This window comes from Falco biarmicus, chromosome 3, assembly GCF_023638135.1.
Source record: "Falco biarmicus isolate bFalBia1 chromosome 3, bFalBia1.pri, whole genome shotgun sequence".
NCBI classification, from domain to species: Eukaryota; Metazoa; Chordata; class Aves; order Falconiformes; family Falconidae; genus Falco; species Falco biarmicus.
In genome coordinates this window covers 60,443,525-60,465,423 of record NC_079290.1, presented here as the reverse complement: position 1 = coordinate 60,465,423, position 21,899 = coordinate 60,443,525, and the positions used below count along the sequence as shown (strand labels likewise).

At 35.7% G+C, this 21,899-nt stretch overlaps 1 protein-coding gene across 9 annotated transcripts in view; it reads right to left on the bottom strand.

Annotated features, from left to right (window-relative positions):
* PTPRM (protein tyrosine phosphatase receptor type M) overlaps positions 1 to 21,899 on the bottom strand; it is a 481,749-nt gene that overhangs the window by 212,410 nt on the left and 247,440 nt on the right. For all 9 annotated transcript variants that reach the window (XM_056332147.1, XM_056332148.1, XM_056332152.1 and 6 more), the window contains exons 8-10: positions 8,620 to 8,928; positions 5,486 to 5,595; positions 1,535 to 1,736 (exon numbers count right to left, since the gene is read on the bottom strand). In XM_056332147.1, coding sequence (XP_056188122.1) covers positions 1,535 to 1,736; positions 5,486 to 5,595; positions 8,620 to 8,928 — 621 coding nt within the window. The remainder of the gene's footprint in view (positions 1 to 1,534; positions 1,737 to 5,485; positions 5,596 to 8,619; positions 8,929 to 21,899) is intronic.

The following is a 21,899-nucleotide window of genomic DNA, read 5'->3' as shown; positions in this document are numbered from 1 at the left end:
TTCTGTTTCTATTTTAAATTCATCAAGACACTGTGTTTAACTACCCATGGACAAGTCATGAACACCCCCTGTTAGCAAGTAACTAACAAGAAGTAATGAGAGAGCAGGGTGCAAAGCAGACAGCTTGCAGAACCTCGCCACATGGTAGCTTGGAGGTTAGCCTCATTCCCAAGCATGCCTGCAGTTCATGCTAATGAGTTTTAGTTGGTGACATGCCAAATTTAGAAAAGAACAATTTAAGATCCAGCACTATTCCCAAATGTCCAGATTCTCATTCACTCTCAATAGTTTCCTTCCTTCCTTATTCTAATAAGGGCTGATTCTGCCATCCTAACTCTTATTAAGTCTTGTGTCAGAAACTGATTTCTGACAAAGTTTCTACTCAGTATAGGAAAGGGGATGTGAAGTTAATCCCATCTTTACTGATCAGAGTTAACTATATTAAAATTTTCTATAAAGAATAACTTTTAAACTTGAAAATTATCAACTATTTTTTTTCTCTACAAACATCTATATCAGCAGTGTTTTCCACCTTGCATTAACCGACTTTTCCTATAATAAGAAAAGATAAATTGTTCTATTTTTGATTAATATTTGTTACTTTTCATTCCAATGATGACAGAAAATAAGTGAAGGGGAAATGCACAAAGAATGAAAGTAAAAGAGAGAGATTTTGTACCCAAATGCTTTCCTTTATCCCTTCTGAAATGCAGTTTTGTGCTTTATAGATAAGTCAATTTTCTATAAATACTATCAAGAGGCCATAGTTCAACTGTCACTTTAATTCCCAAGAAGATTGTAGAGAAGTGAAGAGTAAAGTGATTTCAAGTGTAACTTTGCAAAACATTTTGTCATCAATTACATAAGAATTTTAGAGGATGTAATAGTATTGCATCCCATCAGCCAGAGAAATGAAGTGTTCCTCTGCCTGTGGGAGGGCTTTAAAATATTGTTCATGGGTCTGCAGAAGTGATAGTCATGCTGCTGTTATTTGAAAACCACTAGTCCTGATGTTCTTGTCTAATAGAGTTTCATATCCACTTCAGTCCACACGCCTGCTAGGAACATACGCAGGCTGGCAGTTAGCTACACTTTCTAAGTGAGCGCTAGATATACAGTATTTCTGCTCTACTCTCAATTGTTCATGGCTCATTAAAGAGATTTTCCAGCACCGTTACTGTACTAATTTAGAATCATGTCAAGGCTGACTAAGCTCTGAATGAAACCCTCATTCTCATGTCCAAAAAACCCTATGCTGTGTTGCAACAGCAGCTGGCACTGACTGCAGGCACATAATTCATAGCTTCTTGGGTGATAAGCTACAGTTGTGAACAAGAATTTCAAAGTACTGGCTGATACTTAAGCACTTGGAAGTTTTTCAGATATGTTAATATATGTCACTTTGACATCAGGGATGAACACATATTTTATTTTTTCAATTTGCTGCTTGTTAAATCCTGAAGAAGAAGTAAACAACAAAAGAATTACCCACATCATTATTATAAGCAAACAATAATATTCTTTAATCAAGTACCTGATATTTTAGTGGTGAACTGATTTGTGATTGGAGGTCCAAAGCCTTTAGCTGTGCTGGCTCTGATGGTAAAAGAGTACGTAGTGCCAGGATACAGTCCAAAAAAGAGACAGTGCGTTTCATTTCCTAGCTTTGAGACTCGTCCACTTTGATTGGATAAATCTATTTCTGGGTCAAAGGAGCTGACTGCTTTGTAGGTGATCTGCAAAAGAGTAAGAAAGTTATAAACTGCCTTGAGCAGATGGACAGAGATTGCATCTTTATCCAGTAAACCCTTCTGATGTATGCGCTGTCAGACATTTTATGATAAGCTATCTTACTCTCTTATACTCTTCAAATCCTGAATCCCACAAAAGGACACAGAAACTCAGCCATAACTGGTATGAGTTATTACTTTTAGAGATACAGAGACTTAGAGGCAGCTAGATTACAACTCTAAAGGGTGGGTTCAGGCTTACATTAATTCCTTCAAGATGCTGGCTTTAGCAGTATCAGTTTTTGAATTCATCTTCCTGTTGGTTTTGATCAGCCACAATAGCAAAACCAAAACAACCAGGTAAAAACAGATAAGTGAACAACATAGGGTGTAGCCCCCAGTTCCAGCTGCCTTCAGTATAATTACACTTTGCTCTGAATAAGAATACCCGTAAAAGATGATAAGGGCAGCTTAAGGCAAATTTTTCAGAAAGTGGGTAAAGCTTGTATTCTAGGCTAAAGCTTAGCTATTGTAATTGCTAATGTGGAATTTTTCAGGTTGTTATATTGTACCTAGATCAGATTTTCATTTGGAGGAAAGGAGAGATAAAATGTTAAGTAATATATGCAGAGTGTATATCGTATCCTCAGTTCCTTCTTTGATTCAAGCAGTATTTTTAATTTTCATTAGAAACGTTAATATAAGTTCACAGTAAAACTTGATCCAGATTTCTTCTATTAATTACTAATTTCCATGCACTGTAATGAGAATTTAAAAATAAGAAATCCATTAAAAAATTTAAAAGTAAAAATGATTCATCTTTCCTTTTTAAAGTTTCATTTGTATGCAAGTAGTTCCAACAGTCTTATTATATAAATTGGTAATTGACATTCTTTTTTGCTATATTTATTCCAAATCATTACCATCAAGACGACACATAAAACAATACATAGAAACATCTAAGTGTCAGTATTACACACCTTAAACATTTGCAAATCCCTAAAAGCTCTGACTTCATGAAAATTGATTTTTAGATGAGCCATCTAATATAACTTCAATAAAGTGCTGAAAATCAGTGATAAAAAATTTGATACCATCTAAACACTGACATTATTTTGGTAGATATAGGCAGATTGTCTACAACTCCTTATCCATAATTTGAACTGAAAGTGCCTTGAAAACCACTCAGCTAATCCTCCTAATTATAACAGGTGACAGAGGAAGATTACACTACCAAATATTTGAACTTTTATCAGTAAAGAAATGAAGGTTACATATTGCCAAAAAAAATCTCCCCTTCTGATGGTAAGTGGTGTAATACCTCTTTGTGGGAGAGTAGGTCATAACCTTTTTTGGAGATTTTAAAAGACAGGTAAGACAACTACATTGCAACTATGTTTTATATACAGCTGATCCTGTTTTGTGCAGATATGTAAACTAAATGACCTCTTGCAGCTCCCTTTAACTGTTTTCTGTATTTCTATGATTCCTAACTGGATTTTCCAAGATCTTACTTAAGTTTTATTCAAAAGAATACCAGACTATCAGAGACTCTTCCATCTGTGTTAGATTCTTACAAATTTTTTGCAGTGTTTAGCTATTATATAGCTAAGTGGCTTTTGTTCGGTAATCAGTTAAGTTCCTCCATAGATCATGCAGAACACATGAAAAAAAGAAATGTTTTGCCAGGTTAAAATGAACTTGCACTTTTTCTGTATTTCATTTCCACTTATAAGACTGTTTCTACTGTTTTTTTTAACTGATTTCTAATGTCCACCATTGCTAATGCCAGTTTAGCTTTGCAGTGACGAAAAAAGGCTATGAGTGTTATTTTCTCACTGGATGTTGACTATTGTTATCAAATTTAGATGAAAACTTGCCAAAAAGCACTAATCCCTTTATTCCTACAACTGTGGACCTGTACTGGTGATAAAAAGAACAAGATTGTATGATTTGTCATTTTGTCATTTCTTCATCTAAAGTTTTTTTTCTTTAAAAGTTTGTAAAATAATTGGATTTTCACTTAATTTCACAAAAGCAATGGGTACTTTAATACTTGATACTGCAACGCACCGTTTTTCCCACCACATATACTAAAAGACTGTCTCCTTCAGGCACTAAAAACAAATGCTTGGCCCCAGAAAACTCAGTAAGTTATGAGAGGTGCCTACTGAGACATCATCGATAGTCTAAATCAACCTATAAAACACAGGTACTGAAATTTCACCTCACTTGTCTGGATCTTATCCTCTGAGCTGCTTCATTAGAGAAAGTATACTTTTATATTTCACCTGAAATATACAATTAAAATAGGTAAAATGACCTGTGATTCACTGTGTATATTTTTTGGTCTCAAAGTAGTTTACCAGTCATATTTACAAAAACTTTGTGATGCATTTTAGGCTTATGAACAAACATGAGGGCAGAAAAATAAGCTTTGAGCAGCTAGGTATCTGTTCATAATCAGCCACCTGACTAGACTGAGTCAGCATCTCTAAAACAAGTGATGGTTTGGTTGCATCAGTCTCTTGGTATCTTTTACTTAAAAATCAATTAAATCAAGTTTCTGATTTAACTGACTGCCTGGCTCCCTCCATCTCTGCTTTGAGGTGTATTAGATAAACAGTATAAAGGATATCTTTTCAATGTTCTCTTCACTGTGGGAATGTTAGGTTCTTTTGATGTTGAGAGGCTTGCACAGTCCTGACCACCTTAGAAAGTCTGGCCAAGCTATTTTTTTCCATCTCTGAATATACCTGCACAACTCTCATTACAGCTGATGGAGTTACATATATATACATTTAAGAATGAACTGCATGTATACAGTGCATATACTCTTCAGCAATGTAATTAGACATGCTTGCTTGTTCATGGATAGAAAGATGATTCACCTCTGTGTGTCTCTATGTATGTAAAGCCCTGCATCAATGAAAACGTTAACATATTAAATGAAACATTCTGATCCCTGAAGATAGGCAACTGTTGAACTACTGGAAAGTAGTTAGCTTTATAAAAACCTAATACACACTTGTTCATAACATTTTATCCTCTTATAATAAAATAGTTTTCAAAACAGTATCAACAGGTTACCACTCAATTTAACTTTTCTTTTACACTGCATCTCATTTAGGTGTTGTTTTTTCTTAACAATGCATTTCAATACCAATTTTATAGTAAGGTCAGGTAAGAAGCTTAACAGTGATTACTGTCTGACAGCTTAATCTCTACAGTCTTTTGTCAATTTTTCTAAAAGGTATTCAGGCAGAGGTTTTACATGAGGAAAAGCAGTGATTTTTAGACATCTAACAGCATACCATTTTGTTGAATTTGCATTTTAAAACTGTTACATTTTTTTAAATTATGCTTGCTTGTTTCTAATACAAAAGGCTTCCTGTAATGAGTCTTATCTATATGTGATGTTGACTGTCACCACTGTGTTATATCTCCTATTTCTTAATAAATTCCCTAAGATCAGTCTTTCAATCTTTTAAATATTTGATCCACATTACTAGGTAGAATGCTGTATCACATGGTTCTAAAAATAGCAGTTTTCTTAAATCTAATAATACAGCGACATTTTGAGTCCTGCATAATTTACTCCTACATTATTTATTTGATTTTATTATTTTTAAGTGCTACTACCTTCAAAAAGTTTGATTTTACATAAACTGTAAAAAATTAATTTGCTTACTAATTATGTACTTTCAAAAATCAAAACTAGACATAAAAATTAAAACATGGCAAAATGTAGGTACCTCATACAAAGTAATCACACCATATGTTTGCGCTGGCTCTCTCCATTGAAGATATATCTTCTCTTCAAAAGTACTCCCTTGAATGGATTCAAGTGGCACAGCACTCGGGACTAATGGATAAAAAAAGGAAAAAATACTGTTTTGAGAAAAATTTCAGAAGGAGACGCTCTGCTTAACATTTGCGCTGTTGAGACATAAAAACCATCCCACTATTATTTCGCCAAGATTGAAACAAAGGTCAGGGTAGCTCAGGAGAAGACTTATTTAACAAGACAGTGCTATTAAGGAAACATATGTGTCACCTTCATTGTAAGAAGGAATTAGTGAGAAATGCACTTTTCCCATAAAACTCTACTGATGAAAGAAAAGGACAAATCAGCTTTTTATAAGGAATCAGGCAGCATCTCCAATATAAATTCTTGTAAATAAAATCTACTTGTGATACCTGCTTATCAATAGTGTTGCTGGCCCACAATGAAAAACATATTAAACATTCATTTATGAAATTGGACAAGCATTAATGTAACAAGGGATAGTTTCAACAGACTGAATTAGAATGGTTAGCTTGGAAAGACAAGCCACATGTTGCAAAGAATAGGAATGCTCCCTGACATTAGGCCTGAAGACCTACAGCAGAGTGAACGTAAGGAAATTATGAAGCAGCCAAACTGAAAATCTGACACCATTAATTTTTCTTAATCTCTTAATTTATGAGAACGACTTCTGAAGAGTGAAGGATGTCAGAAGGTTCTGATAAAAGGTATATATCAACTATTCTCATGTATCTACTTGTTTCCTGTTTGTTCTGCAACAACTACCTATCCTTGACCCAACCTCAATGCAATTCTCAGAGAAGGAGATGTGTAAACAGAACATGGACATGTAGCTGTGATTTTATTTTTGTAACAATACGTGCAATGGAATGTGAAAAGAAAATCCTGAAAAATGCACACAGAACTGTTGTGAAGCATCAGGAATGGATGGGTTAGCATTTTTCCACAAACTGTTTGTGAAAATTCCATAAGAAGATACATTTAACATTTTCCACATGCTAGAGAAAAGAAAGCGGAAACCACTCGCCGCAGTGGTTGATTTGAGACTTTATCATCACCTCTCCGTAGCTCTCCACAGAGTTCCTTGCTCTCCCAAGGGGAAGCTCCAAGGACACAGGTGATGGTTTCTGATCTGGCTTACAAGTCCTGTATGGACCAGTAAGATTATGCCTTTAAGGCAGCCTTAAGTCTAGACACTAAACTGTGCTTCCAAGTAGGAGAGAACTCGGAAAAGTTATTTGAAATCATAAGGTTAATGATTTATGTGTAAAGGAAGAGGAATTAAATACAGTGTAAGTAAGTTGGAAGTATAGTAAAACACTGTGGCAGCCCTCTAAAATTATCTGAAGGCCATAAACTCTGAGGAGTTATGCCACAAAGGAGGTCAAACACTGGCAGAGGTTACTTAGAGAGGCTGTGGGATAGCTGTCTTTGGAGATACTTGAAACAAAACCATACAAGACCTTGCGTGATCTGATCTCACTTGATCTGCTCTGAGGAAAAGTTGGATTTAGTGAGCTCTGAAGGTCTGTTGCAACCTACATGACTGTATGAGTCAAAAAATTATGATGATTATTTGGGTCACTATACTCTGTTGTGTTTCATCCAGATTTATGTACTGTACTAAAAATGCATGGTATACTAAAAAGTTAAAATTTTTGCCCAAGGTATTCTCTCAACCACTGGTGCTAGTTTTTAATAGGTCTTGGAATAATATAAAGTCCAAGAGGGCCTGGAAAAAAAAAAAACTTACATACAATTTTAGAGGAAATACATAAATGTCCCAGATAACTGTAAGGTCTTTAGCTTTGTTATCCTACAATTGAACCGAATCAAAATTAGAGGATGACAGCAAAATTAATTCTAATTAAACAATTTTTTGTTTGCTATGCTTTGTTAAATCTTTTGCATTAACTATACATTGCTAAATTGTTCATTTTATTCTCTCATATATTTTGATTAGAAATTAGCACTACACAAAACCAATACAGCTTATATTGAATGATTTAATAGGTTTAAACAACAGACGTAAGTATTTATTGAAAGAAGAATTCTTTATTGCTGAAGTTTTTTTCTAGAAATCTTTCCAACATGTTTGCAGAAAATCTGTCATTGATCTGGAGGAAAATACAAAGCCATTCCTGTTCAGATTGCAGATAATAAAAATGGGAGGAGGACAGATATATAATCTAAAGCAATACCAGTCATTTGATAAGGTTTCTTTAAACGGTATGCAGTTTAAAATAGCTAAAAGCAAGGTCAAAAAACCTAAAGGACACTTGTAGAGGTGTATTAAGGGGCTATACATCAGCACAGAGTGTTCTGGAAAGGTAAAACTGAGTCCTGGTGCATGACCAATTCAACAAGGGAGTCCCATTTTGATACCATTGCTAACAGAGCTCCAGCAAATGCTCTACATGTATAATCACTATAATATCACAGAGGACTTAGGAGGATGGTATAACCTTTTCATGCAATATTGTTAGAGCATCACAAAAACGTGGTGGCCAGTTCTGCTGTCCATGCTTCAAAAAAGACACTCACAATTTAGCTATTTCTCAAAATTAAAAAATAACATCTGAAAACCCCATGTTAGCTGAAAATTACTAAATGGAAGGGAATATCTATGTATTTCAATGTCTATATATAGAATATATTGTCTGAATAAGCAACGAAGAGCATCCCACATTTGGAAGGCCAAGTAGAGAAATAAAAACTGCAAACCAAGAACAAATACTTAATGTTAAGCATATCATTCAACAGAAAAGCTTACATGAGGATACTGTGGACAATCACCTGAAATTTCCTCAAAAATAATACTAGAACTTTTAAGAGGCAAAACATAGTTCAAACACAAGCTGAGTTTAAAGAAGAAATGATTAAATGATGTGTCATGTTATACGTTACGTGAAGGATCATTACAACACTTTTAATGGACCCTTTACTGCCTTAAAATTGGTGAAGCTGGTGGAAAAAGCTGTTACAGATTCTAGTGAAAGCAGAACATGCACTTATACAGAAAAGTGTATTAACTATCAGGTAGCATGCACATACAATGTATATGTAAATACAAAAACTTACCATCTTCATCAGTTTGTACTACCAGTTCTTGGCTTTCTTTTCGTCCTTCGGGATTCATTAGTACTAATTTGATGCTGACATTTGTGTATGGTGATAGATTAGTAATTGTGTGCTGGGGATGTGAACTTTCTGTATCCCAGCTTACTTCTTCTCTCACTTGCTCTTGTCCTCCAGCCTGGTAACGGTAATGGACTGTAAGGTTGTATCGATGGCAACGTGTGACATTATATCCAAAAGGTTCCCAGCAGATAGTGATTTGTCTAGATTTGATCTCCACAACCTCTAGCTTCCGTGGCCCACGCATTGGATCTGCAAAATTACCAACATAATTCTGGTATGATTATTTATTCATATTATAACAGTAAGTAAAATGAGTAAAAAGAACTTACACAGTTCTATGAATATTGCATATAAGCAGAAACAGAAATTCAATGCTTTATATCTAATAGTGCAAATAACAATAAAAGTATAGGTCTCTGAAAAATCAGGAAGAAAACCCAGTAAGAACAGAGAAGTGTCTCTCATGAAAAACAAAGAGCAAACAAAATACAAGAAAGTTTTTATGCTTAAACTCAAAGTGCACAATACAAGTTAAATGCTTACTTTTTTACCTATCTATTGCTTGCAAAAAATAAGTATGTTCATTTTTTTTAACAAATTTACTTGTGTTAACACTTTTGAAGCAAAAACACTCACAAAACAAGTATCTACAAAGAAAAGGTAATTTTAGAGAAAACTTGCAAATACATGGTGATTTTCTCCAAGGACTGTCTGTAGAAAAGAAATCCAAACCAAAACATGTTAGGTCACTCTTCAGCTATTTCTTATTCATTTGTTTTTAAGTTAGATTGAATGCAATTACTCAATATCTATTTGGCCAGGGCATTAAGATAATATTCCAATTCCTTTCAAATAGTCCATAGGGTTCTTTTCCATAAACATTGGTTGTTAATAGCTTCTTTCTTGGTTTATGGGGGTTTTTTAACACATCTAAAATAAACAGTGAAAATACCTCAGTTCATAGCAGTGGTTTAGCAAAGAATCAGAAGAAACAGACAGGAAACACATCAGCTGAGATCCTACTGCATCTATGCTTTCCTAGAGATCTCCCAGCTGATAAACAGAAATAAATCACATCTAACAAAATCATACCCAAGAACTTAGGGCTATCTATATAAAAGAACCAAAGATCATGGTTGATGAGGTTAAATTTTCTTCAGTCCTACTGGTCCCAGCAATTGAGATAGAAAAGTGAACTCAAACTTTCACCATACTACAGCAAACTCACTGAGTTGACACCACCCCCACCCCCATTTTCAAAACACTGTCATTAATACAGCTATTATACATATTTAGCTATAATCTGGGGTTTTTCATATTGGAGCCCTCAACAAGATTAAAGACAATGTCTGGTTTTATCCACTGCTTCACTAGTTAAATACTTAGAAGACTTATAATGAGCTAGAAACCTCTTATACGTAAACAAATTAATATGCATCTTCCCTCTTTTATGTTTATTAATCAACATGTCTTCACTAAGAATGTTCTAAACAATTTACACAGGATTTCATCTTTTTACTTTTTAATAAAATCCCTGCATGCTTGAAATATTTGTTCAAAGATGTTATTCATCTGAATTCCTTGAAGAAAAGGTGTTAGGAAATCGCTTATTCTCTCTAACATCTACAAAGCAAGGTATTTTTTTTCCTTCTCAAATCCTCCAGCTTTTTTTTTTTTTCATTTATTGTCACTACCCAACAGTGTTGATCACCAAGATAGAATAGTTGCCAGTTGATGACAAAATTGCAAAGCAAACCAGATTCAATAACAGATCTAATCCTGGTATCCTTTCTAGTGACTAGACTGACTGGTAAAAATGTCCTTACCAAGGATAAATCACTATAGATCCATTTACTTGCTTCCAACACTCACATATCCCAGCTAAGAATCCTGGTGTTTGGTATGTTTGAGATATTTTCTATTGCTACAACAACTAATGAAAAGCAAACCTCAAAGACCTACAAGTCCTAAGAGTTTAATGTCTTCCTTAAGCATTTACTTCTGCATAATTCAGACATAAATTTTATTAAAAAAAGAGTTTTCATTTATTTTGGTTTCATGTCAGCTTCTAAGCATTTCTTCATTTAAGTGAGACTGAATAGCAAAGGGGATTTGGTGGGTATTGCATAACTGTAATTCTATCTGAATGGGCTAAATAGGACTAGAAAATCAACAAAATTGAGGTGATCCTGACATACAACATTAAGCCGATGAACAAAGCTCCTAGGTGCAGGAATATGGAACAGTCTGTTTAGTTCTGTAGTAGGCAAATCAGAAAATTCACAGGGGAGCTGAGAAATCATTTTATTAGAGACATAAAACTAATTCCTAGCATTTTAAAACTGAAATTGTGGGGCTGTGCAAAAAGAAATGGATCAAAACCTATCCAAGATTTCTTCCCAGGAGTAAGATTATCTTATGTCACATTAAGTTAATAAAAAGTAAAAGTTAGCCCTCTAGGTAAATCCTTAAGTCATTGCTATGAGAATGACAGATACATTTTCACTTCTAACAAAACAGACAAGGGAAAAAAGATACTAGATTGTAAAAGAAGGAGGAAATATAGCTTTTGTTGATATTCACAGGATAAAGCTCATCAGACAAGGCAAACATCCTGGTTGCATTAGTTCCTGACTTAATTCTGTATATCTATAGTATCAGACAGCTATGCAGCTCATATCTGGTTTTCTCACCATTCATTCAGAGATTATGCAACTGATAGGGCCCTAGTAATCCCTTCAGGAGGTAAGTGTAGTGTGTCAACCAGTCAATGACAGCACTTAGTGGAAAGAAAGGGAGAGGCAGGATATAAAGAAACCCTGAGACACAGCAGAGAAAAACATATAAAGAAAAATAAAGCAAGACATTATATGATGCACCAGGTGGGAAAACTTCTGGTTTATGGGGAATGTCCACTGAGAAAGTAAGGTTGAATATTCCAAAGACATTTGTCCGTGAAAGATCCTCTGAAGATCCTACAGGCCTCTACTACAAAGAATTTACCCACTCTGTGTCTTCAATCTCACTTTTAAATTCTCAAAATGCACATGGTTAGTGGAATAAATGATGCTTTATTATTTCTTTCATCAAATAAACCTAGTTCCTGAAGAACTACTACTTTATTTGCTTTATTTTATTTTTCTTTCCAATACCATACTGGTTTCACTTAGCAGACAGACATGACTTCATTACAGACCTCATGATGTCAGTTTTCATCTGCTCTATATATTTGAGTTCTCAGTCATAATAGATGTATATGCTCCAAGTACATGACAATTTTTGTTTAAGATCAGTTAATTCACACAGTAAGCAGGAAAGAGATGAAGGGAAACATGTTGGCTAAGGTAACAATGGAATATTTGGATCAATAAGCCATGTGGCTAAAAAATAGGCATTAAAAATAGCAGTTGTTGCAACAAAAGACAGAAAAAGAAGTTTTCATTTGATCAAGTTAGCACTGAGCTTCTCTAGAGGTATCGTTGTATTCCCCAGGGGAAATACTTGATGTGATATGGTTCTGAGAGCACGGTACATTGCTTCCAATACACTGGAAAGTACACGCTCTTCATCAGGAAGGACGCAGAATACTTCGGGAAAGAAAACTGTTAAGCAACACAAAAAGAATGACAGCTAATGACTATGATTTAAAAGGTAAAGCTGAATTAATTACCACAGCATGATGACTTAATTTAGTTGATTTTATTTTCTGCAGGATCTTTTTATCACTTTCCCATGGTGGGTTCCTGGCTTTAAGTGAAACAGTAAGCATTCTGTAGAGATGCTGCTGTTGTGCTCATGAGACTTGCACTAACTATTCCTGTGGCACTTGGAGGCTGTCATTCTAGCAATGGTCTGCTGTTGTTACCTTGCATCAGGTAAGGTAAGTGATTGCTATATAGAGAAGTGTCATTTCACAGTGGTAATCGCAACTGAAATCACATTTTTTAGATTAAAAGATAAATAAGGAGATTCATACCAATCATAATATATGCAACATATACACCTCATCCCACAGCAGCTATTTGCTGAATCTTTGTTTCTCTCTTACGTGGTAAAGGCCCACCCACAGAGGGGTGATAGAGCCAGACCACTTGCTCTGCAGCTCTCTAAATAAACTGAGCCTCTGTTGTTCTTCAGTATTCCCACTTTTTTCTTATGCCTCACTGGTACAAATCATGAGGCAAATGGGGGAAGTAAGGCCTACAAATTCATAAGAAAAGAGGTTTTCCTCCCAAAGGAGCACACTGCCTGTCAAGCCTGAAGCTTAGCCAGGTAGTTCTTACTAACTCCCCTGCTGGCGCCTGCAGCATTTTTCATACTGCTCTCCTTCTGCCAGCTTCAGCAAGGTATCGAGCAGTGAAGTCTGCAGTCGCAGCTCTGACCTGAGGGACCAGCAAGCCTGGTTCTAGCCCCTGGCACTTTAGCATCCCATTTAACTGGTGATCTTGGCTCCTTCTCTGCTCTGCTCTGTTTTCCTGAGAATATGGAGCAGACACTGACAGACAGGATCAATTTCCATTGCAGCTGCAATTCACAGCTCATTTCTCTGGAACTTCACACTTTTACCTCTTACCACAAGTACAATGCTTTTTCAGAAACTCAATTTCAAAATCACAGAGACATTTAGGTATATTTTTAGCATCCTGTCATTGATCATCAAAATTTGGGTTTAGAATGAAATCTCAGACTGGAACTTTTGTCTTTTCACCACAGACCACACAGACCTACTGAAATAAGAGATGAAGAAAGGAATAAATTTTCTACCACTGCATGATACGCCAGTAGCTGCAGACATCTGGCATGTGTTACATACTATTTGAAGACATCTGAACAATAGAGACGAAGAATTTACTTCTTGTCTAGGTAAAACATTAGTGTGGTTTAGCTCTGTGACAACTCTTGTGATTTAAATTCCAGATTGGACTCCATTATCCTTCCACAGGAAGTAAAAGATGAACAGAATAAAAAAATACACAAATGTATGATGAAAACTGAATTATTTGAGATTTAAGATATTATCCAGTAGTGCTCTTTGAAACACAAGTTAATGATATTTAAATGTACAAACCTTGTCACAGATTGCCTAAGCAGTCTTGTTCAAATTACTTAACATCTTTTCACATCCATTTGCTCTGAGTAAAGTGGGAGTCATTGTACCCTAGCATCTGCATCATGGGTATTGCATATAATTTCATGAACACCTACAAGGAACTTGCATATTACAGTGGTGGAGACCATAAGCGTACATACACTTTACACTTGATTCCACATGTTAAATCAGGGCTACACCTGATTCAGCAGACAATTCAAGACACATGCTTTGTTTCAAATGAGACTACTTGTGTTTTAAGTCAAACACATGCTCTAAGAGTTCACCAGCACTGGTAAAAGTGATTAGGCTGTCAGTGCACTCTACTGAATCAGAAGTACCTTCCAGGGAAGAACAAAACAGAACAGCTGAGGAGGTGACATGGAAAGTTCACTTTTCCCTGCAGAAAAACTATAAACATTAAAAACTTTTAAAAAATTAACAATGCAGATCACAATTTTTACTTTATGCACACCATATTCCATCCATGTTTCTCCTTACTTGGTAAAACCCCACCTGCAGAGGTTACAAAGCCAGACTTCTTGGCTTACTCTACAGCTCTCCAGATGAACAGATAGTCTGCTTCTCCTCAGTAGTCTAGATAAGGTGTTGTGCCTCAGGGGCACAGATCATGAGGTAATGAAATACTGTTTCATCTATAGGGAAACAGACTACCTGCCTCATAAGCCAGCTGCTATCAAGGTAACAATATTTGGTTTGTTTTTATCTCAAGATTTGTATACATCTATAGTCCACACCAAACAAGAAAGTAGGTAAAATATTTCATTTGTTTGGCTTGTCCTTATTTGATTTGATTTGATTTGATTTGACAACCAATCTATACGTGACTGCAAACAATTTGAGGTTGTTTGCAGACTTGGTCAGACAGTTTTGCAGAAGATCACATTCAACTGTGATGGAGTGATTTTTATACTGTAATTATTCTTCATCTGAGTTCTTCAACAACAGATTGAAGTTCAAAAAGAGCTCTTCTTTGCTGAAAATGACACATGATTTATCAGATCTGGTAACAGTTCAGGGTTTTACAAATTCCAATTTACCAAAAACTGCAGAGTGCACTGAGGAAAGAAACAATGGGCAAGATTTTGGGTGGTGTAATTTCACAACTTTTAAACACATTTTTAATTCAGTCAATAGAAACACATTGGTTTTACACAGCTGCATCTCAAATCCAAAGGAGCAGTCAAATTTGTTAATATAAAGAACTATTTTATAGTTAGGATTAGAGGAGGAAAAGTGGTGCTTTACCCCCATGATTTTTCATACTGTCCATTATTTGGGTTATAAGAGAAAGGAATTGAACAAAGAGAAGGCAAACAAAGAAACAAAGGGACATATGACTCATTAAGTAAAATCAAAATCCTAATTTGATGATGTCATTGTCCTGCTGAGTCCAATAATTTTAAAGTGAAACCAAAGACTAAGCTACCAGTGTGCACAAATCTGTCAAAGATCCAGAAACAACCCTTGGAGTAAAGAGGGGCACATTAGAGGCTGGTCATCTTACTTAACTAAGAACACAGCATGTTGTGGCAGCAAGCAAAAATGTTAAAAGCAGCAAAGAACAACTGCAAATCTGTAAAAAACTTTAAACACTGGTTTCATCTGGGAGACCTCTACTTCCTGTCATGGAGCAGCCATGGAAATTGATAGCAACAGTTACAGAGATTATTCGAGTAAAAGTAAATGACCACAGGAGATACCCAGCCCCAGCATCCCCTGGAAAGATTTCAAGTTACAGTATTTAAAATTCTTACCAATCTTTCACTATTACTTGCTAACAGCATTTCCAAAGGAGCATGTCCCTCATCCTACAAAAATAGATGCCTCTCACAGAAAAACAGCACTTCTATCAGTCTTCTAAACATACTCCCTGACACTTTAAAAAACGTTGGGATGTAAGCCCTGCAGAGCTTCAGCGCTAATGAGAGAAAGAACTATGAGACAGCAAAACTGAAGTGATAGTCACCTGCAATCCAAAAGAGGAAGGAATAATCAGTTATATATATATATATATATGTATGTATAATATGTTGAAAACTAGACTATGCCTGTTTTTCTTTGACCACATTCTGGGAAAAAAACAGCTTATTTTTAATTATCTTATTTTAATTATATTAATTGGTCTTCCAGAGTCAAAATGCCAGTGAAGGAAGATGAACACAGGGGTGTATGTACCCTAAAGTTATCAGCGTGCTAACATTGAGCACTAGCCTTCAGGAATCCCTTCTGCACCCTTCCAAGTAATTTCAGACTTGAGAGCATTGAGAGGCAGGAATGTTTCCTGCATACGTTTCCCCCAGCACCTCTGCTAACATTGATCAGCATCCACAGTGTCACAACAGAGAGAAGGTGTCAACAGGACAAAACTTAAGTATAAAACCCCACATCTTAGGACAATCCCACCACAGGTAGTTTTCTGTCTGTGGACTAAACCGTTTCCCAGCATCTGAGAACTGTAAGAGTCTCACTTACAGCGTGTGCTCATACTCAAGACTTTTTCCTGTCAGAGATGCCAGCAGTCTACCGGGCAAAAGAGTAAAGCTACCATCTCCCAAACTATCCTGCTGTCAGGAAGATTATAGATGCGAGCATTATTCTTCAGTGCAAAACCAGATGCCTCCATGGACTTTGTTTTATCATATACTTTGGAAGTATTGTGTAGTTAAATCTTATGTATCTGTATGGTATGACAAATCACTTCTCCTAGTTTATATAAAAGAAACTGAAGCTCAAAAGAAATTAATTATCTGCTGAAGGTTACAAAGCCGCAGACAAAACTGTGGAATCCTAAGTCTAATTTTCAACCCACTAGAACATACCACTCAACAGGTTTTTCTGTATTTTTGTGGCCAGAACTGGTTAGTTACAAAACATGGGAGCTCAGAAAACAGTAAAATACATACCCACAGCTCACAGCAATAAAGTGAGCAGGCCAAGTTCTTAGAATGAGCCAGCTTGAATCCTTGCTCACTTCAGAAATTCAAATGTGAGATATAGTGGTCTGCTTTTTCCAGGAAGGTTCATAAGTACTTGTATCAGCTTATCACTAGAATTCTTTTTGTGGTATTTCTAGCTGAAAAACAAGCTAAAAATACAGGAATTCTTGGGAGAGAACCATGATATTCGGCCAGTTATAGAAGATTAATTGAAAGCACATCCTAACAAGCATCCAAGGCATCAGCTCACCACTTGCAAAAAGTAAGCGTAGATGTTGCTTGAAACTAGACGAGGCATTGGATTTAAGCTTTTAGTAATGTATTATTACAAGCACTGGATACAGAAACATGAATGAGTGATATAATCCTGCATGAGACAGTTTCCTTAACTTTTTGATCTCTTATTCTAAAATTCATGGCTACAGATATGCCATGAGGCCTATGGCTTCAAGCTGACATTCACTGCTGCAAAATATATTAGTCTAATTATCAATAACACCCTTTTAAAGTTAGCAGTATTTTTTAAGTGTTAGTTTCTATGCAATGTTTTCTTTCATGGGAGAGATGATATATTAACTTTTCCCTTTATCGTAAAATTTAAATCTGAACCAATGCAAATTGAATCTAATATTTCTTTATGCTGTCATTTTATAGGTATATTCTGAATGGTGAGTCATTTAAATTCTAATACATTTAAATAAAAATGAAAGAAAAACATCATTCGATGTATTTTTGTCAAATTACCTACATTACATGATTACACCTCCACAATCAAAATCAGATTTTAAGTATGAATGATACAAACAAGATTACATTCCAAATCTGCAACAGAGATTTTAGTTGCTTGTTTAAAATGACATACCTAGCTATTCAGTAATCACTTTATAATAACCCCTTTCATTTCTAAATCTACTTAGCCATCAGCCAGTAGTGAGGAAAATGCTGGCAGTGGTTTTTACAACTACATATTAGTTTTACATTTCATGACAAGCTAATTCTAGAGAGTTCGAAAGACAGACAAGCATGTGTTCTTAAGGTTTTCTTTCTTTTGCATGAAGGAAGCACACATCTTACTGAGAAACAAAAAATAAAGAGTGCAGACATATACTTTTCACTTCACACATATGGCAGTGACAATTTATCCCAACTTCACCCCAGGAACCTCTGTGAATATGTAAATCAACAAGAAATAAGTTTGTGACAAATACCTCTCAGCAGATTTACTAAAGTAAGATGGCAAATCAAGTGACTGCTTCTGGCAGATGCTAACTTTGTTAGATCTACCTTTGGTCGATACTTGGATCAGAATGATCTTTGAGGAAAATTAAAGTCAAATGAGCTATGTTGCATATATTGCCCCTCTCAAATTAATCTATCACAGCCATTCAACCCTTTTTCTGAGTTGATCACATGACTGGTTTACAGTGTCATTATTGTCCTCTCCTATCACATGTCCATCATATGTTAACAAAGCAGATGTCATTATCTCCTGATCTGACACAGAGATGCATTTAACCAGACATGTACCTCCACACCTGCAGCACCTTTCAGAAGCAGGCACAGGTCGCAGACTTCTAGACCAATTTACAAAGCAGCCCAGATGCTGCTTATATTTGAGAAACGACAGCCAAGACAAAGGAAACTGAGGGCCTGAGGAATTGTTCTTGTGGCCACCTGACGTACCTCCTTCACACAGTTACCACACAAGAGTATTGTCTTCACTGAACATGAAACTATCTGGTAATACAGGGTCAATACAGAAATTTTCAGATACGCTACTAGATGGTGCAGGTGGCTGGCTCATAATTATGTATTCATGAGAACAACAGACATAATTTAACTATGTACCATGAACACGGGAAATGGCATTAACACAACATACACTCTCCTGCTCAGTGGTCAAAAAACAGGAACCCAGGAGAATAGTATAAACATTTAAAAGTCCTGGTGTGAGGGAAAAATATTTTTTCTAGTTCATTTTCCTGGAAATGGCTGAAATACATCTATGATATTGTAGTATGGAAACCGTTCTCTTTATACACTAATTCAGTACATGCATTTTTGGACAGTAAGTGCCCCAATCACCTTCTAATTGTGAGTAATATTAATGGCAAAGCATGCCCTGTTTGCTTTGTTGTGTGACACATTAGCATGTTTGAATTCATTACATTTTATGGTACAGCTGCTTGAGTTGTGCCTGAAATCAACTGGAGAAAAGATAAACCATTGTGTAAATGAGCAAAGGTTCCAGCTGCTCAGTACCTGCCATGAAAGTCAGAGCCCACAGACTGTTTAATATGTTGCACAAAACAATAAATGGGCAATGTTGCCTCATAGATCAGTCAGAACAAGATATAGCATTGTGTTCTGGTTATCACTGTGGCCTATTGCTACTGACAAATCACATTAACTCAGAGCTGTTACATACAGTGGTGTTAGCTAAACTGGGAATTGAAAACAGGCCTTTATTGAACATTAGATGACAGGACAACATGGTCATATAAATCTATGTAAAAGAGAAAATGCCACCAATCAATGTTACTTGTCTAAAAAGAATATTTACCATTCTTTCTAATATGACATGTGCAATCAACCTTAACCAAATGATACAGAGTGAGATCAGTTTTGACAAATAACGCTCAAATGCATAAACCTGATAAATATATCAGATTCTTTGTAACAACCGGTAAAAAACCCCTTTAAATCTACATACGTGTCAAAAGGGAACAGAATATTCTGTCTTCCTACTACACTATTATGTGTTAACTACTATTAACATGTAAGTACAACATCAAATGAGAGGTAAGTACTTTAAAGTTGAGGAGATCATTTGTTTAATTTGTGACAAGATCCTTTTCCCAAAAGAACCTCCTATGTAATTTCCAGTCAGTCTGGATACAGCCTATAACTTTCCTTAGGTCAGGCCCATCCTCAGAGCTTTTCCAGGAGGTTCACACAAGCCTGAGGAGCTAATAGCTACTGAGTAAATGAAGACACTTTTTCACCTACCAATCTAAACTACCATCTTTGTCTTTGTATACTGTCAATAACTAAAAAATTGAGCCTCAGTATCAGTTGCAACATTGAACTCTGATTCTTTTCTCAACCTAGCAAAAACGTGAACAGTACTTTGCTCAGACTTTATGCTATCTGTGTAACTCATCAAGTTTGGAATGTTCTAATTTAGAATTATATAAGAAGTTGTATAAATGATATAGTTAATGTCATTTTTGTTTTTCTGTGTATTGGGCCACCTTGTATGAAAATAATTTCTTTCTGGTTATCTTTCCCATTCATTAACTATATAAAATGTCTTTATACATTCAAGTACTTGAAAAGTACCCATATTATGAGTATACACTGTTGACTTTGTTGAATATATTCAGCCTTTTTTTTTCCTGCTATATCACAATATCTAGAAAATTTCTTTAAGAACTCCTCAAGATTGCTTACTTTCTGGCAGATTTCTTTGAATTTCCCTGTGACTACTGAAGAAGTTACTTGCCACCAGTGTTCTCTGCTATACCATTCCATGTAAAAAACAAACATAAGAAAATATGCTTGCTGATGAAGGGAATTTATACAGTTACACTGCACTATGAAATACAGAGGAAACCAACCCACCCTGTCTTCTGACACATTTGTAATAAGGAGAGAAACTTCCACTGGAGAAGGAAGGACAAGAGCCAGGAAAAAGGAGTGTAGTGGATGGTAAAGGCTTCAAAGTTAATTATTTTTCTCCAAAATATTTAACAGATTCCTAAGATTCCCACAAAAATGCATATACCTAGGACTGTGATGTCTGCCTCAGATATAGAAATATATCTGACACTACTGGCAAAAAGAACAGACAAAGAAATACAAGTACAGAATAAAGAAGAAAATATGAAAATAAACATGCTTTTGTGCAACGTGTATCACAGATTAGTTAATCCTGTGTTGTGTATTTCCTTTAAACCATGCTTTATTTCCAGACATGGTCTTGAGTCTGTATTATTTCCTTTCTCTAATCACAGATTAATCATTTATCAGGACTACATTTCCCTCCATTGCCTGCAGCATCCCCTGCTTTAATCGCTACAGGTCACTTTGCATTTGGTTATGTAGTTTTGCTTCCTTCCCCTCTTCTAAATTTGGTCCTGTCAAATGGATTAAAGATTGTGTGCATTTATGCCAGAACCATAACTGACATGGAAGAACACAAAGCAGCCATCAAATATTCAGGAAAGGGGAGGTTATGGGAGGTTGCTAAAGCACCTGTCTTCCTGAGTAAAGGAGAGGAGCCAGGACAAGATTACAGTTTCACCAGTCAAAGACAGACAGTTGCTTTCCTGCTGGGACATAAGCCAGCTCTGCAGGTCACTCAGGAGCTCTGCATCACAGTTTCACCACACAGCTCAAGGAAAACACAGGAAAGGTGACTGGTAAAAGTCCACCAGAGATAAGCTGGTGTAAAAAATTGTGGATCTTCATATGACAGGAATTAAACAAATCTAAAAACTGTCTAATTCTATCACCAGTGACTCAGGATTCAAAGTTCAATAAGCATTGTTTTTGCCAACCAAAATAAACTAATGGAAAATAATTACTACTCTGAAAAAAAGTCATACACAAAGCAATAGAAATGCAAGTGCTATAAGTCACTATATGTTACTCTAATTTGAATTCATAAATTGCTGACATCTGTTACAAATCATGCAGGTTTTTTCCAGCCACAGAAGTTTCTCATCACAGGCCTTCCCCTGTCCCTGCCGCAAATACGAAAGCAAAAATTCAGGATAATAAGTTACATAGAGTTTGTGGAGTTCTCAGACTTTCATCTTTAAGGGTGCTTTTCCTAATAAAACTGGGAAGAGAGTAGAAAGGAAGAAAACCCAAAGGCATAAAAAACAACACAACAGCTCAAAATCAGAAGCTCACAGAGCTTTTGGTCATAGAATAGCTACAGAGATGTTCCTCTTTAAAAATGAAAATAAAGTTTTAAACCAGTTTCATTTTAGAAAAAAGAAAGTATTCAGAAAGAAATAAACCACACATTTTAAGTACCAAAATTTGCATTTGCGCAATAGGAAATGTAAGCTCTTATTTGTAACTCAGAATTGAACCAAATGAGAAGGCAACAGCAGAAGGGCTGCTACTGCTTTTGCATTTGTGAAATGGTTCAGGGTAAC